At 44.0% G+C, this 17,500-nt stretch overlaps 1 protein-coding gene across 1 annotated transcript in view; it reads left to right on the forward strand.

Moving 5' to 3' along the window:
* Positions 1–17,500, forward strand: part of LOC143301543 (uncharacterized) — a 32,579-nt gene that overhangs the window by 7,928 nt on the left and 7,151 nt on the right. The window contains exon 3 of the mRNA XM_076615915.1: positions 15,433–15,571. Within this exon, the coding sequence (XP_076472030.1) occupies positions 15,433–15,571 (139 nt within the window). The remainder of the gene's footprint in view (positions 1–15,432; positions 15,572–17,500) is intronic.

The following is a 17,500-nucleotide window of genomic DNA, read 5'->3' on the forward strand; positions in this document are numbered from 1 at the left end:
CATTTTTTTTTTTTTTTTGGTCGTTAAAAAGTCATTATGAGAACGTGTCAGACTGACACCTAACATAGGGTGTTTTTGTCGTTGGCGTCCGTCTGTCTCGGGTGACAGTGGAACTCTGCGCCTAGTTCAGTCAAGTTGTTGAGTTGCAGCGCCTGGCCTGCTGTGTGGCTGTACAGACCGATTCTGGATCGGCAGGGTCTGTTGTAGTTGTATCACGCCTGGCTCATGGGGTACGGGTTTCTGTCCACTGCCGTCTAGGGGTACACAGGGTACAGACAGCAGAAGTCAGGGCTTGTTATAACGCACGACACACGCTGCTGATAAGTTGACGGGTGACTTGGTCCTTCGATGATTATCGATTCGCATTGACCTTTCTGGAAGTGATTGATCCCTATCATCAATCGGTTGATTGCTGGTGGTAGATGTGGGTTCATGACCCTGCCATCATGCTGTCTGCTCGATTCACACACACACACACACACACACAAACGCGCGCGCGCGCACACACACACACACACACATGCTACACAAACACACACACACTCTCTCTCTCTCACACACACATACTCTGTCTCACATACTCTCTCTCTCTCTCTCTCCCTCACACACACACATACTCTCTCTCCCTCTCTCTCTCCTTCCCTCTCTTACACACACATACTGCTCGATTCACGCATACACACACACACACACACAGAGAAAAATACAACACAACACAACACAACAGGGCTTACATAAGCGAGTTAAAAACAAAACTACAAAAACAAACAAACTATAACTAAACTAAAGAAAATCGAAATGAAGAAAGCAGAAAATTCTAAACGTAGTGTCGGTCTTCAACAACAGGAAAGAAAGAATGACGCAAAAAGACATGTTGCTTACGTCATAGCTACGAGCATGACGCAAAGCTAAAACAACACGATTTGATTGAACCGTGGACGGGCGCAATAGCCGAGTGGTTAAAGCCTTGGACTGTCAATCTGAGGGTCCCAGGTTCGAATCACGGTGACGGCGCCTGGTGGGTAAAAGGTGGAGATTTTTACGATCTCCTAGGTCAACATATGTGCAGACCTGCTAGTGCTTGAACCCCCTTCGTGTGTATATGCAAGCAGAAGATCAAATACGCACGTTAAAGATCCTGTAATCCGTGTCAGCGTTCGGTGGGTTATGGAAACAAGAACATACCCAGCATGCACACTCCCCGAAAACGGGCGGGGTAAAAACGGTCATACACGTAAAAGCCCACTCGTGTGCATACGAGTGAACGCAGAAGAAGAAGAAGAAGAAGACTGAACCGTGGCGATCTGGAACTTCAAAAGCAATAATTGTCTACTTCAAAAGTATGTGTTAACACTACAAGCCGAAGCTGCTTGAAATGGTGCAACAACCGTGTCATTGATTAAAACATTGGAATTTCAATCTTGAGGGTCCGGAGTTCGAATCTAGGTCGCCGTGGCGCCTGCACAGTCATATTCCTTCTTCTTCTTCTTCTTTCCCTTGACTACCGCCTTCATCCTTGTGAAGATTCTGTAGACTATAAGGGGGGTTTTGCGTGTTTTTGAGGTTTCCTGAGGCAGAGGTTGCTGGGCCAGGGGATGGGGGGTTGGGGGTGGGGGGTATGGGGGTGGGGGGGAGGTGATCAGATTCGGGATTTGAAGCCTTCCAGGGTTGGGCTGAGGGCAATCTCAGCAGGAAGGCTGTTCCAGTTTGTTATGGTTCGGGGAAAGAAAGATTTTTGTCTGTACAGCGTCCTGCAGTTGGAGAGGTGGTACGCTGCTGGGTGCGATCCTCGGGTCCCCGTGGATGCTGAAGGATTTTGAGAGGGCTTGTGGCATGTGTTGATGATAAGACTGCCGCTATGGAACTTATAAAAGTTAACCAGTCTTGCCTTTCTCCTTCGCTCTTTGAGGGGGGGGACCACTGAAGAGTCTCCATCATGTTTTGTACATCACGGATGGAGATTTTATTCCGAACCCCCCGGGTCAACAGATGATACTACAGACCTGCTAGTACCTGAAACCAACTTCGTCGTCGTTTTACACGTGCAAAGGATTTAAATTATGTTGCGTTAAAGATATCATAATCCATGTCAGGGTTCGATGGGTTCTAGAAACACAGAATACATGAAGCATGCGCAGACCCCGAAAACGGAGTACGGATGCCTACATGACTGGGGGGGGGGGGAACAGTTATGCACATAAACGCCCACTTACACAAACGAGTGAACGTGGGATTTTCCGCCTGAGATTGTAAAAGAGAGAGAAAAAAAACAAACAAACAAAAAACTGCGTGAAATTATCTATCTATCTGTCTGTCTGTCTGTCTATCTATCTGTCTGTCTGTCTGTCTGTTACGCATATCGTTTCTCAGTCTAAGGAGTTGGAAAACTGATTGGTTGAGCGAGTGATTGATTGAAAGATTTGGATAGGTTGTGGCTGTTTGGAAGGCAAAGTAATTAATTTATTGATAAAGTAATGATTGATTAATTGACGTGCGACGGGTGGATGAGTGTGTAGCTGAATGAATGGTTGATCTGTGATTGATACCGGGCTAGATGGTTGTTTTCATGAATTTGAATTATGTTATGACGGGCGCAATAGCCGAGTGGTTAAAGCGTTGGACTGTCAATCTGAGGGTCCCGGGTTCGAATCACGGTGACGGCGCCTGGTGGGTAAAGGGTGGAGATTTTTACGATCTCCCAGGTCAACATATGTGCAGACCTGCTAGTGCCTGAACCCCCTTCGTGTGTATATGCAAGCAGAAGATCAAATACGCACGTTAAAGATCCTGTAATCCGTGTCAGCGTTCGGTGGGTTATGGAAACAAGAATATACCCAGCATGCACACTCCCCGAAAACGGAGTATTGCTGCCTACATGGCGGGGTAAAAACGGTCATGCACGTAAAAGCCCACTCGTGTGCATACGAGTGAACGCAGAAGAAGAAGAAGAATTATGTTATGGATGTACTGATCAACAAATAGTAAAGTAGTGGTACCTCTCTCCATTCACAAGGTACACAACTTCCAAGTCAGTGCTGCTTACGCTACCGATTCAGCTAGCACACAGGTAAATAAAAGGTACATTGGAACAAAGTAGATGGATGTACTGATCATAGTTTCCAGTGCCTGAAATTTCTTATCGATCGTGCCTCCCTGTGTGTGTGTGTGTGTGTGTGTGTGTGTGTGTGTGTGTGTGTGTGTGTGTGTGTGTGTGTGTGTGTGTGTGTGTGTGAGTGTGTGTGTGTGTGTGTGTGTGTGTGTGTGTGTGTGTGTGTGTGTGTGTGTGTGTGTGAGTGTGTGTGTGTGTGTGTGTGTGTGTGTGTGTGTGTGTGTGTGTGTGTGTGTGTGTGTGTGTGTGTGAGTGTGTGTGTGTGTGTGTGTGTGTGTGTGTGTGTGTGTGTGTGTGTGTGTGTGTGCGCGCGCGTGTGTTTTTGTGTCTGCATGTGTGTGTGTGTGTGTGTGTGTGTGTGTGTGTGTGTGTGTGTCCACATGTGTGTGTGTGTCTGTGTGTGTGTGCGTGTGTGTCTGTGTGTGACCCCCCCCCCCCCCCTCTTCCCCCATCCTGCTCCGTACATAAAGAAGGAAACAAATCTTTTATTGTGTTTTCGGTTTTACTGTTACCATTGGTATAATAATGACCATTATCATCAATGTAGTCATAATTATTCAACATTGTCATCATCAGAAACCCGTTAGTAAACATCAACAGTCGAAGAAATAAAATGCAATAAGATATTTATGATTGGTGACATTCAAGGTCTCTACGTTTGTCACACAGCTGTAGGATGTCGTCCGTGACCCAGGGCTTCTTTTTGATGCGTTGTTTTCCAAGAGTTGTTTGGGCTGTTTCAGTCACAGCTGCGTTGAAGTCGCTTACGAGTGTATCCAGGTCGGCGTCATCTGCATCGAGAGTGATGAGTGGCGCGAATTTCCCACCAATCATGGCTTGGAATGCCTCTTGTACTTCAGGATCTTTCAATTTTTCCAGGTCGAACTTCAGTCTTGAGAAGCTTTGTTTCTTTGTTTTCTTCAGTTGGAGTTTGAAGGTCATCATTACCAAGTCGTGGTCACTTGCAATGTCAGCTCCTGGGAAACTTCTTGTCTTGGCAATGTTCACGCTAGACTGGAAACGCTTCTTTACCATGATGTAGTCTATTTGGTTGTGGTGATCTCCTCCAGGGCTGTGCCATGTCCATCTTCTGGATGCTTTGTGTGGTCCAAATGTGTTTGTTATCTTCAGGTTGTTGAAGCAGGCAAATTCCAGGAGTCTCAAACCTCTTTCATTTGTAGCGTTGTTACCATATCGTCCACATGTGCCCTTCCAGGTGTTGTAGGAGTCTTCTCCGATCTTGGCGTTCCAGTCACCTTGTACTACTATGATGTCTTTCTTTGGTGTCTGATCAAGGGTTTCTTGTAGTTGTTCGTAGAACTCCTCAACTTCATAATCGCTGTGATCAGATGTTGGAGCATATGCTTGTATGATGGTGATGTTGAATGGGGATGCCCTCAGGCGGATGGTAGTGAGCCTGCTGGATATTGGTCGGCAGCCCATGACAGTGTTAACAATGTCTTTGTGGATCAGGAACCCTACTCCATGTTCGTGTTTGTCCTCTCTACCACTGTAAAATAGTCTGTGGCCTTCAAGTGTGGGTATTTCACCGATGTTTTTCCATCGTGTTTCACAAAGTCCTAGGATGTGCCAGCGATATTTGTTCATTGCATGTGTCAGTTCTTCCAATTTTCCTGGCGTCCTTAGTGTTCTGACATTCCACGTGCCAATAGAGATGTTGTTCCTGGCCCGGAGCTTGTTGTTGTGTGGTCCACCAGTAGCACATTTGTCACCTCCACCCTGGTTTGCAATGGAAGGCGCGGTCCTTGTTGACCCGGGCGACGACCGAGCCGGTATGGGTTGAGTAGTGGTCGTCATTCATGCGGTGAGTCTTGGGCAGAAAAGCATGGCGGAGCCCATCCCTCTCCATGCTAGACTGGTCTAGCTGCGGCTTTCCTTGATTGGAGAGGCCGAGATCTAGTTTTGATATAGCGCCAGTTGCTCGCTCCCGTGCCGCGTCGGTTGAAACAACCTGCACCGTGTCCCCCTGAGGAAACACCCACATTAACGTGGCGAGAAGGTGCGACTACGGTATTCACCCTTTCTTAATAGAAGGAAGGGATCTTCGCAGAAAGAATGAAGAAGAAGGGGCAAAACAGTACAAAGCAGTTAACACCGAAATCAAGAGAAGCATGAAGAAGGCAAGGGAGAATTGGATTGAAGGAAAATGCCAGGACATAGAGGAAAACCTGACAAGAAACAACAGCAAGAAAGCCTACCAAGTTGTGAAAGAACTTACCAACACAAGGCAAGGTAGAACTATGTCCAACATCCAGACCAAGGATGGAAAATGTCTAACAGAAGAACAAGACATCCTAAAGCGATGGACAGAATACTGCTCAGAGCTATACAACATACAGACCACAGGTGATCCAGCAATACTGAATGTCCCACCAGCCACTGATAACAGTAATCACCCCATACTCCGTGAAGAAATAGAGGCAGCAATAGCATCGCTGAAAAAAGGGAAATCGGCAGGAGTGGACAACATCCCATCAGAACTGGTCCAAGCAGGGGGTGAAGTTATGATAGATGTGCTACTGAAAATCTGCAACAAGATCTGGCAAACAGGGGAATGGCCCACACCGTGGACACAATCACTGATCATCACCCTTCCCAAAAAGGGCAATCTCCAGCAGTGTCAAAACTACCGCACCATCAGCCTGATTAGTCATCCCAGCAAAGTCATGTTGAAAATCCTGCTTAACAGACTGAAACCACAAGCAGAAAACATCATTGCTGAAGAACAGGCAGGTTTCAGACCAGGAAGGAGCACAACTGAACAAATCTTCAACTTGAGGTTGCTATGTGAGAGGTACCATCAACACCAACAAGACCTCTACCATGTCTTCATTGATTTTAAGAAGGCATTTGACAGGGTCTGGCATGCAGCTTTGTGGGCTACCATGAATCTGTACAACATCAACGCCAACCTGATCAGACTGATACAGCACCTCTATGACAAAGCCACCAGCGCCGTCTACCTCAACAATAGCATCGGGGACTGGTTCAGAACCACAGTCGGAGTGAGACAAGTCAGCATAGGCGGCAGAACAATCACAAACCTACGTTTTGCCGACGACATTGATGGACTGGCTGGAAAAGAAGAAGAACTGGCAAGCCTGGTCAAACATCTAGACAAAGCCTCCACATCGTATGGAATGCAAATCAGTGCGGAGAAAACCAAACTGATGACTAACAACACCAACGGCATCAGCATTGACATCAAAGTCAACGACGAAAAGCTTAAAACAGTCCACAGCTTCAAATATCTGGGAGCAATCGTGTCAGATGAAGGATCTAAACCAGAAGTACTCTCGAGAATTGCCCAAACAACAACGGCACTCAACAAGCTGAACACCATCTGGAACAACAAAAACATCGCTCTCAGCTCAAAAATCAGACTGATGCGTTCCCTGGTTATATCAATATTGCTCTACGCCTGCGAGACTTGGACCCTGACTGCAGACATCGAGAGAAGAATCCAAGCTGTCGAGATGAGATGCTTTCGTAGACTACTTGGCATCTCCTACAGAGACCACATCACTAACACGGAAGTGAAGAACAGAATCCAGCAAAGTATTGGACCCTACGAAGACCTTCTGTCCATAGTGAAAAAACGCAAACTTAGATGGTATGGACACATCTCCCGATCATCTGGTCTTGCCAAAACGTTCCTGCAAGGCACCGTACAAGGAGGCAGAAGGAGAGGACGGCAGAAGAAGAGATGGGAAGACAACATCCGGGGGTGGACAGGCTTGACGCTCGGTGACGCCCTGAGGAAATCAGAAAACCGTGAAGAGTGGAGAGGAGTGGTGGCCAGGTCAGCAGCGGTGCCCCAACGGTCTGAACCCAGACTACGGGAGAGGTGAAGGTGACATTCAAGTTCTTCTTCTTCTTCTGCGTTCACTCGTATGCACACGAGTGGGCTTTTACGTGTATGACCGTTTTTACCCCGCCATTTAGGCAGCCATAGTCCGTTTTCGGGGGTGTGCATGCTGGGTATGTTCTTCAAGTTCCTGTCCTGTTTTTTCTTCATATGAAAAAATGTAGTGATTTTTAAGCATATAAAATCGTTGAAATATTTTACAAAGTTTTCTTCCATTCAGAAAAAAAATGAAACAGTACTAATTCTATATCAATCTGTGGTTAGTTTCTCTCTCTCTCTCTCTCTCTCTCTCTCTGATTTACACCTACAAACACACACACACACACACACACACACACACACACACACACACACACACACACACACACACACACACACACACACACACACACACGATGCAAGATTTAACTTCCTTTCACCCCTTTTGGATATAGAGAATTACAAAAAATAAAAAAAAAAAAAAAAGATCAGACAAACATGAAAAACAATTGATAACTGAAATGTAGTATCGACACTCACATAGCACATATAATGGCAGATTCTCCATATGCCTACATTATTTTGTTCAAAGCACACCAAAGCAATCTGTAGAACTTGCTTTGCAATATTTTGATGAGAATAACAAAAAAAAAAATCACCTTACATTGCAATACTCATCGAAGTAGTAGTTCTAACTTTAAAGCTGGGTTTATCATTTCAATAGCAAAGTTGTACTCTTTCTAACAAATTACCTGCTATATTAATAAATTTTGAAACTGAAAGCTTATCTTTTTCTTGAACTTAAAGACATCAGTCTACAGAAATTATGACATGACCCAGCACGTACGATGCTTTGGGAAATCACTTCATGTCGTAGATCATTATGTTTAGTACATTCCATGATGACATGAAATTCATTTCCAGTTCCTGACAAATAACTCTTAGGGCATAACCTTTCATCGTGTGATATATTATGACAACGTTTTTATTTCAGTTGGTAGTTTGCGATTGCAACAGCGAAATTTTGTGAGTGCATGGACAAAAGGACATACACTTTTGGTAAACGATATATGTATTTCTCTGCTGTACAGTCATTTTTTTTGGTGCTGTTTATATATATATATATATATATATATATATATATATATATATATATATTTATTTATTTATATATAATACAAGCATCAAGTTCATTTTCACAGTAAGTCATAAATCATTCATTAAAGAAACTCGATTTTAGCTTCGTGTTGTCCTGATATTTGAACGAAATTCCCTCTCCCACACAGTCAAATCTACATCTTGCGATATATTTTTTTAAAGTTCTTACAAATAAACACACACACACACACACACACACACACACACACACACACACACACACACACACACACGTAGTTTCATCATCGACAACAAAGATATAACCCCAGCACACAACGTTCTATTTTGGGATCCTATAGTTTCTGACTGACCGAGTCCGAACAATAGAGGCCTGCTGATCGGTCTGTGTGCTTTGCGCCGTGAGAAGAAAGACCTCTCCCTTTTATGTGTGTAGTTTATTTATTTCCAGCGTCCGTGCAAGGTGCCTTTGCTAATCTTCTTCTTCTTCTTCTTCTTCTGCGAGGCGTCCTTGCTAATTCTTCTTCTTCTTCTTCTTCTTGTGGTTGTTGCTGCTGTTGCTGTTGTTGCTGTTGTTGTTGTTGTTGTTGCTGATGTTTTTTTTTTTTGTGTTGTGCTGATGCTGTTATTGTTGTCCTTCTTTTTCTTCTTGGTTTTCAAGCAGTATTTTATATCCAAACATGTCACATTACAAAAAACAACAACAAAAAAACAAAACCAAAACAACTCTTCTTCTAAACTGGCTTTGGTGATTCAAATTCGTGGAGGTATCAAAAGATGTGACGATGATGATGATGATGATGATGAAGACGAAGAAGAAGAAGAAGAAGAAGAAGAAGAAGAAGAAGATGAAGAAGAAGAAGAAATAGAAGAAGAAGAAGAAGGAGGAGGAGGAGATGGTGATGATGATGATGATGATTAGATGATGTGGGTTTCAGATTCCTTCCCGAAAACAAACGTGAATGGCACGAAATTTCCCTCCCATTCTTTTCCTTATATCCCACATTTCCCGACCACATGGGCACCACTGAGGACCTTCAGGAGCCAGTTGCATTGCTCGGACGGAAGAGCCAAGTATGGTCGTAACCCCGCTACTAACTGTGTGTAGTATGGAACTGACCAATGGCGTAGTTCGGTCAAAATATTTGTATTTGTATTTCTTTTTATCACAACAGATTTCTCTGTGTGAAATTTGGGCTGCTCTCCCCAGGGAGAGCGCGTTGCTACACTACAGCGCCACCCATTTTTTTGGTATTTTTTTCCTGCGTGCATTTTGATTTGTTTTTCCTATCCAAGTGGATTTTTCTACAGAATTTTGCCAGGTACAACCCTTTTATTGCCGTGGGTTCTTTTACGTGCGCTAAGTGCATGCTGCACACGGGACCTCGGTTTATCGTCTCATCCGAATGACTAGCGTCCAGACCACCACTCAAGGTCTAGTGGAGGGGGAGAAAATATCGGCGGCCGAGCCGTGATTCGAACCAGCGCACTCAGATTCTCTCGCTTCCTAGGCGGACGCGTTACCTTTAGGCCATCACTCCACTAAATAGGCGTTTAGTCACGTGTAGGAACTGTCAAAAAGTTAACTCTCTCCATACGAACGGCGAAAGAGACGACGTTAACAGCGTTTCACCCCAGTTACCATCATCAAAATATTGCAAGCGGAAGGCTCTTATACTGAAGAGGTGAATATTGACAAAGAATACCACAATTCTGACGACGGAAGCTAAAGGTTGGGTCATTCAGACACCCACTGGACATCCGAAGGGTCTGTGTAGAGGAGGAGAGAGGACTGGCCGTACTGAGTAAGTTAAAGCCAAGCAATGCAACTGGCTCCTGGGAACAAGCACCTGTTCTGTTCACCTCTCCCATCTCTCCCCTCTCTTCCTCGTCTTTCTCCAGCTCATCTATCATTCTTGTCTTTCTATTTTGCTTATGTATTTATCTATTTATTTCATTTGTTCTTTTCCCGCGTTTTAGTTGATCTTATTATCTATCTGATTATCTTTTTTGATGTTATCCGTTTATTTATTTGTTTATTTACTTATTCATTCATTTGTTTGTTTATTATTTATTTATGTTTGTTTATTTATTTATTTATTCATTCATTCATTCATTCATTTATTTATTTACCTATTTATTCATTTATTTATCTATTCATTTATTCATCCATTAATTCAATGATGTATCCATTTTGCACCCTTTTTTTTTTTTTAATTTTTTTTTTACTCAAGGCCTGACTAAGCGCGTTGGGTTACGCTGCTGGTCAGGCATCTGCTTAGCAAATGTGGTGTAGCGTATATTGATTTGTCCGAACGCAGTGACGCCTCCTTGAGTAACTGAACTGGAATGAACTGATCTCTCAACTCATCATTCAGCATCCTTGAAGCGTATCGCCGCAGGAAGTCGCATGACAAAACAAAACAAAACAAAACAACACCGTTGTCTTGCCTTTTAACACACGGACACGGTCGGAAACTCAATCCATAAACCTGTCTCTTTTGGTTATCTTTTGGATTTCTTTTTTTTTCTTTCTCTTTCTCTCTGTCTGTGTTTCTCTTCTCTCTGTTTGTCTGTCTTGTTTCTGTCTCTGTCTCTTTCTTCCTCTCTGCATCTATGTCTCTGTCTCTTTCTGTCTCTCTGTCTCTGTCTGAGTGTCTATCTGTGTGTGTGTGTGTGTGTGTGTGTGTGTGTGTGTGTGTGTGTGTGTGTCTCTTTTTTTATGTCTCTGTCCCTTTCTGTCTCTCTGTCTCCTGTCTGTGTGTCTATCTGTGTGTCTGTGTGTGTGTGTGTGTGTGTGTGTGTGTGTGTGTGTGTGTCTCTTTTTTTATGTCTCTGTCCCTTTCTGTCTCTCTGTCTCCTGTCTGTGTGTGTCTATCTGTGTGTCTGTGTGTGTGTGTGTGTGTGTGTGTGTGTGTGTGTGTCTGTGTGTGTCTATCTGTGTGTCTGTGTGTGTGTGTCTGTCTGTCTCTTTTTCTATGGCTCTGTCTCTGTCTCTTTCTTCCTCTCTGCTTCTATGTCTCTGTCTCTGTCCCTTTCTGTCTCTCTGTCTCCTGTCTGTGTGTGTCTATCTGTGTGTCTGTGTGTCTGTCTGTCTGTCTGTCTCTTTTTCTATGGCTCTGTCTCTGTCTCTTTCTTCCTCTCTGCATCTCTGTCTCTGTCTCTGTTCCTTTCTGTCTCTCTGTCTCTGTCTGTGTGTCTATCTGTGTGTGTGTGTGTCTGTCTGTCTGTCTGTCTCTTTTTCTATGGCTCTGTCTCTGTCTCTTTCTTCCTCTCTGCTTCTGCCTCTGTCCCTCTCCCAGTTTCTTTTTGATGCTGTCTATCTGTCTCTGTCTGTCTCTCTGTATTTGCTTTTTTTTTCTTTCTATCATCATCTCCTCTTTTCATTTTTTTCCCCTTTTATTCTTTCGCCCTTCTCTGTTCCCTTCTTCACCCTTCCCAGCGCTCCGCGCGCGCGCGTGTGTGTGTGTGTGTGTGTTTATTTATAGCTGTCTGTCCGTGTGCGGGTGTGTCCGTGCGTGCGTGCGTGCGTGCTCGCGCGTGGGCATACATACCGGCATATGTGCGGGTTTTCCCCCCCCCCCCCCCCCAAGTATCTTCACCACACTCATAATCCACGTGGCAGCATTGTGAAAATGGCAGGCAAACCCGGGCTTACCGGTGTAGCATCTTATTGTTAGTTTTTACACCTGGGGGTAAAATCTGGCTTTTCCATAATTACCCCGGGAACTATGTGGACTACGTGGACGGAATAACCTCCGGTGATAAATTCAACTAATCATAACTGATTCCCCTTAGATGAATTTAAACCCCTTCTATCCAACCCCTAGTAATGGATGCGAGGGTTATTCTAAGCGGGCTTGAAATCACCCCTTGCCCCACCCCCCCCAAGGGGAAATTTGGCCCATTTAGAATCTTCTTCTTCTCTTCTTCTTCGTTCGTGGGCTGCAACTCCCACGTTCACTCGTGGCCTTACTCCGTTTTCGGGGGTGTACATGCTCGATATGTTCTTGTTTTCGATAACCCACCGAACACTGACATGAATCGCAGAATCTTTAACGTGCGTATAATTATGATCTTCTGCATGCGCATACACACGAAGGGGGGGGGGGTGGGGGGGGGGGGGGGGGGGGGTTCAGGCACTAGCAGGTCACCGAGATTCGAACCTGGGACCCTCAGATTGAAAGTCCAAGGCTTTAACCACTCGGCTATTTACGCCAGCTCAATTAGAATCAACACAGGCTATGAAGTAGAACTCCCCCCCATCTTTGCTTTTAGCTAATAATGGAGAGGGGAGTAGGGGTGGTGGGAGGTGTCGGGGGAAAAAGGCTGACCCTTTTCCACAGTTTGATTGATTAAACTGGAAGAAACGGGGTCATTCCAACTAGGGGGGAGGGGGGGGGGTTGAGGGGGGGTGGGGTGGAGGGGTCAATGTTGACAAGTTATAAATGAAAATGTAAACGAATCGGAAAGCCGGTGTAACAGCCTCAAATTAACACCCCCCCACACCAACCGACCCACCCCGGGGTCTTTCTGGGCTAGCCTCGAATGCCCCCCCCCTCCTTGCCCCCGGGGTAAAACCCAGGAGGGGGTAGTTTGAGGCTGTATCACCGGCTTTGCGGGTCCTTTCTTTGATCCGCTGTCACCGCTGCCATGCAATTTAGCTTGACGTGGTTTCAGTTCTGTGGATTTTTGAAGCACCCAGCCACCCCCCCCCCACCCCCTCCACTCCACTCCACTCCATTCCCACCCCGTACATACGCGCGCGCGCGCGCGCGCACACACACACACAGAGAAACAGACACACACACACACACACAGACACACACACACACACAACACACACACAACACAACACACACACACACACACACACACACACACACACACACACACACACACACACACACACACACACACACACACACACACACACACACACACAGACTACAAAGACATCCCTCGAGGCTAAAATGGCTGAATAACTCGGACATTGAAATATCCGACCGTCCTTTGAACGGGTTACTGGTATGGGCCGGGTTTTTTTTTTTAATATTATTTTTTATATCTTTTTATTGGATACTTTTGATGTAGAACACACAGCCACACAGACATAAACACATACACACGCACACACACGGGCAGACAAAAGCACAGACACAGAGACACAGACAGACAGACCGACCGACCGACAGACAGACAGACAGACAAACACACACACATACAAAACTAAGAAGAGATTCTCTCTCTCTCTCTCTCTCTCTCTCTCTCTCTCTCTCTCTCTCTCTCTGTCTCTCTCTCTCTCTGTGACGTCGTTCTCTCCCTTTTACAGTTTGCGTTGAATATCATTTCTTCTTCTTCTCCTTATTTATTTATTCATTTCATTTATTTATTGATTTATTTTTTATTTTTGTTATTTTATTTTATTTTTTCTCCTGACTAAGCGCGTTGGGTTATGCTGCTGGTCAGGCATCTGCTTGGCAGATGTGGTGTAGCGTATATGGATTTGTCCAAATGCTGTGACGCCTCCTTGAGCTACTGATACTAATACTGATACTTCTCATTATATTATTATTATTATTATTATTATTATCGGAGACCAAGCTCTAAACGCTTTACAAACACGGGGTCATTTGCACAACAAGCTGCCTACCTGGGTAGAGCCGACTGCCGTCTGCCACTGGGCGCTCATCATTCGTTTCCTGTGTCATTCAATCAGATTTCAGGCACGCACACATACACACACATACATACAAGTAACTTTTTTTTTTTTTACGTGTATGTCCGTTTTTGTTTATTTAACCCGCCATATAGGCAGCAGTATCCTGTTTTCGGGGGTGCGCATGCTGGGTATGTTCTTGTTTCCATAACCTACCGAACGCTCACACGGATTACAGGATCTTTAACGTGCGTATTTGATCTTCTGCGTGCGTATACACATGAAGGGGGTTCAGGCATAGCAGGTCTGCATATATTTTGACCTGGGAGATCGGAAAAATCTCCACCTTTTATCCTACCAGGCGCCGTCACCTAAATTCGAACCAGGGACCCTCAGATTGAAAGTCCAACGCTTTAACCATTCGGTTATTGCGCCCGTCATCATGATCATCATCATCCCCATCATCATCATATTATCATCATCTTCTTCTTCTCCTTCTTCTCATAGTCGTTGTTCTTACTGGTGTTCTTCTTCTACGAGTGTCTACCCCCAGCAACACCTCCCCTTGCCCCCCCCCCCCCCCACCCGCACGCCACCCGCCTCGTCCTCCTCCCTCCCCCCCCCCCCACACGCCCTCCGATATAAAAACCGGAAGTTGATTGTTTCCAGTAGATCATCCACAATTGAAAAAAAATCTTTACCGAAATACATTACCTATATTATTTTCTCTCTCTCTCTCTCTCTCTCTCTCTCTCTCTCTCTCTCTCTCTCTCTCTCTCTCTCTCTCTCTCTCTCTCTCCTTTCTTTGTTCTTATCTTTTCAATAAGTTTTTATTTGTTAGTTTGTTCGTCAAGTTTGCGTGGAATGAAGAACTGATTCCCGTGTCATTAGTTTTCATCCACTTTTCCTTTCAGTGTGTGTGTGTGTGTGTGTGTGTGTGTGTGTGTGTGTGTGTGTGTGTGTGTGTGTGTGTGTGTGTGTGTGTGTGTGTGAGAGAGAGAGATAGATAGATAGATAGATAGATAGAGACAGAGAGAGAAAGCTATTTCACTTGTTTGAATGTGCTGCTCACAATTTGTCCGGCACTATACAGAGTCGGAAGTTCATGACGGTAATGATGCTGCTGCTGATGTTGCTGATAATGATGGTGGACGACCATGATAATGATGATGACTACGTTGATGATGGTGGTGGTAGTGATAATAATGATGGCGACGACGACGACGACGACGACGACAATTATAATGACGATGATGATGACGACGAGAATGATGATGATTACGACCGTGGTGATGATGATGATGATGATGATGATGATGATGATGATGATGATGATGATGATGATGATGATGATGATGATGATGATGATGGTGGTGGTGGTGGTGATGATGATATTGAAGATAACGACGACAACGAAGACAACAATGAAAATAACGACGACGACAATGATGATGATTACAATGACGATGGGGTGGTGGTGGTGGTGGTGATGATGATGATAATGATGACGATGACGATGATGATAATGACAGTGACGATGGGGTGGTGGTGTGGTGGTGGTGCTAGTGGTGATGATGATGATAATGGTGACGATGACAATGACGATGGATGGTGATGACGAGGAGGATGACGAGGATGATGATGACAATAGTGATGACGATGATGATGACGATGACGCAGAGAGCGGGACGTGCCTTAAGCGGCAGTCGGTGGGGTACCGGGAGAACAACGTGTACGAGTGCAACCACCCGGTGTACAGCGAGTGCTGCGAGCACAGCTACCGCTTCACCTGCTGTGAGCCCAGCCTCTCCAAGGACCTGTGAGTCAGGGAGGAAGGGGGCGGGGCGCGGGGCACACTCTTCGTGGAAGGAAGGAAGGAAGGAAGGAAGGAAGGAAGGAAGGAAGGAATGAGTGAATGGATGATTGAATGAATGGGCGGATGGATGAATGGATGAATGAATGATTGGATAAATGGATGGATGGATGAATGAACGAACGAATGAATGAGTGAGTGAATGATAGAATGACTGAATGAATGTGTGGGTGGATGAATGATTGATTGAATGAGTGAATGGATGAATGATTGATTGAATGAATGAGTGAACGGATAATGAATGATTGAAAAAAAAAAAATGGATGGATGGATGGATGAATGAATGATTGAATGGATGGATGGGTGAATGACAGATTGAATTTGTGGATGGATGGATGGATGGATAGAGGAATGAATGTATGAATGAATGAATGAATGAATGTGTGGATGGATGGATGAATGAATGTATGAATGAATGAATGTGTGGATGGATGGATGGATGAATGAATGAATGTGTGGATGGATGGATGGATAAATGAATGAATGAATGTGTGGATGGATGGACGGATGAATGAATGAATGAGTGAATGGGTGATTGAGTGTGTGGATGGATGGATGGATGGATGGATGGATGCATGAATGAATGAATGATTAGATGAATAGATGAATGAATGAATGATTGAATGTGTGGATGGATGAATGAATGAAAGAATGAATAAGTGAATGAATGATTGAATGAATGAATGTGTGGATTGATGAATGAATGAATGAATGAATGAATGAATGAGTGAGTGAGTGAGTGAGTGAGTGAGTAAATGAATGAATGGATGGATGGATTAATGAATGAATGAATGATCGAATGGACGAATGACTGAAGAAATGATTAACTAAATAAATGAATAGATAAATGAATGAATGAATACATACATGCATACATACATACATACATACATACATACATACATACATACATGTCATTACGTATGATAGTCCGTCATGTCTGCTAAGACCGACCACCAGAACAGCAGAGGAGATAACTGCCGTTTCGACTATCAGGGCTAGAATTAATTTTAATGGAAGAGTGTCTTGTCCAAGTTTAATCCCCACTCTCTCGGTCAAGAGGGTTTTTTTTAGGACAGTCGGCGGCGGGACGGTTCCCAAAGGCCAACTAGATCCCAAGGCTGCAACGCAAAGAGCCAGTGCAATACATACATACATACATACATACATGCGTGCTTGCAGGAAGAAAAGCGACATTTTTTTTGTTTGTGTTTGTTTTAGAACATCAATAGAAAACCTGTGAATAAATAAATTGGCGAATCGCTGATCCAATCTTTTCAACCAGCTGAAATCAAAGGATGGAGATCGATAGGAGCTACAAAAGAAAAAAAGAAGAAAAAAGAAAAAAGAAAAAAAAACACCCGAAAAAAACAACAACAACAAAAACTGCACGCAATAAACCAATTCCGTTTGATTGATTTATGTGGTGGTTATTGTTGTTGTAGCCACGAGTATCACGAAATATGTTTCCAGTTATTTCTCTTTAAAACAGAAGACACGTTTCTTTGGCCGTTGTCGTGAAGAACATGCTCTTGGTCTTATCAACTGATAGCAATTATAATTATTTTCAGATTGCGGTCATATTAACTGACAGGGATTAGGTTATATGTTCAGTTTGCGACCTTATCAACTGATATGAAACAGACCTGCTTTAATAACTGACAGGATGTAACATAATTCTCATTTTACAATTTTACAGTTTGCGGATCTTATCAACCAGATAAGTGTGTGTGTGCGCTTGGAGTTGACTTTATCAAGATGTTGCGCCTTATAGATATTATTATTATTAGTAGTAGTATTTTTATGTATTTATCTATTTATTTTATTTTATTTTAATTAATTTATTTATTATCATTTTTGTTTGTTTGTTTGTTT

The sequence above is a fragment of the Babylonia areolata genome, chromosome 27, assembly GCF_041734735.1.
Source record: "Babylonia areolata isolate BAREFJ2019XMU chromosome 27, ASM4173473v1, whole genome shotgun sequence".
Lineage (NCBI taxonomy): Eukaryota > Metazoa > Mollusca > Gastropoda > Neogastropoda > Buccinidae > Babylonia > Babylonia areolata.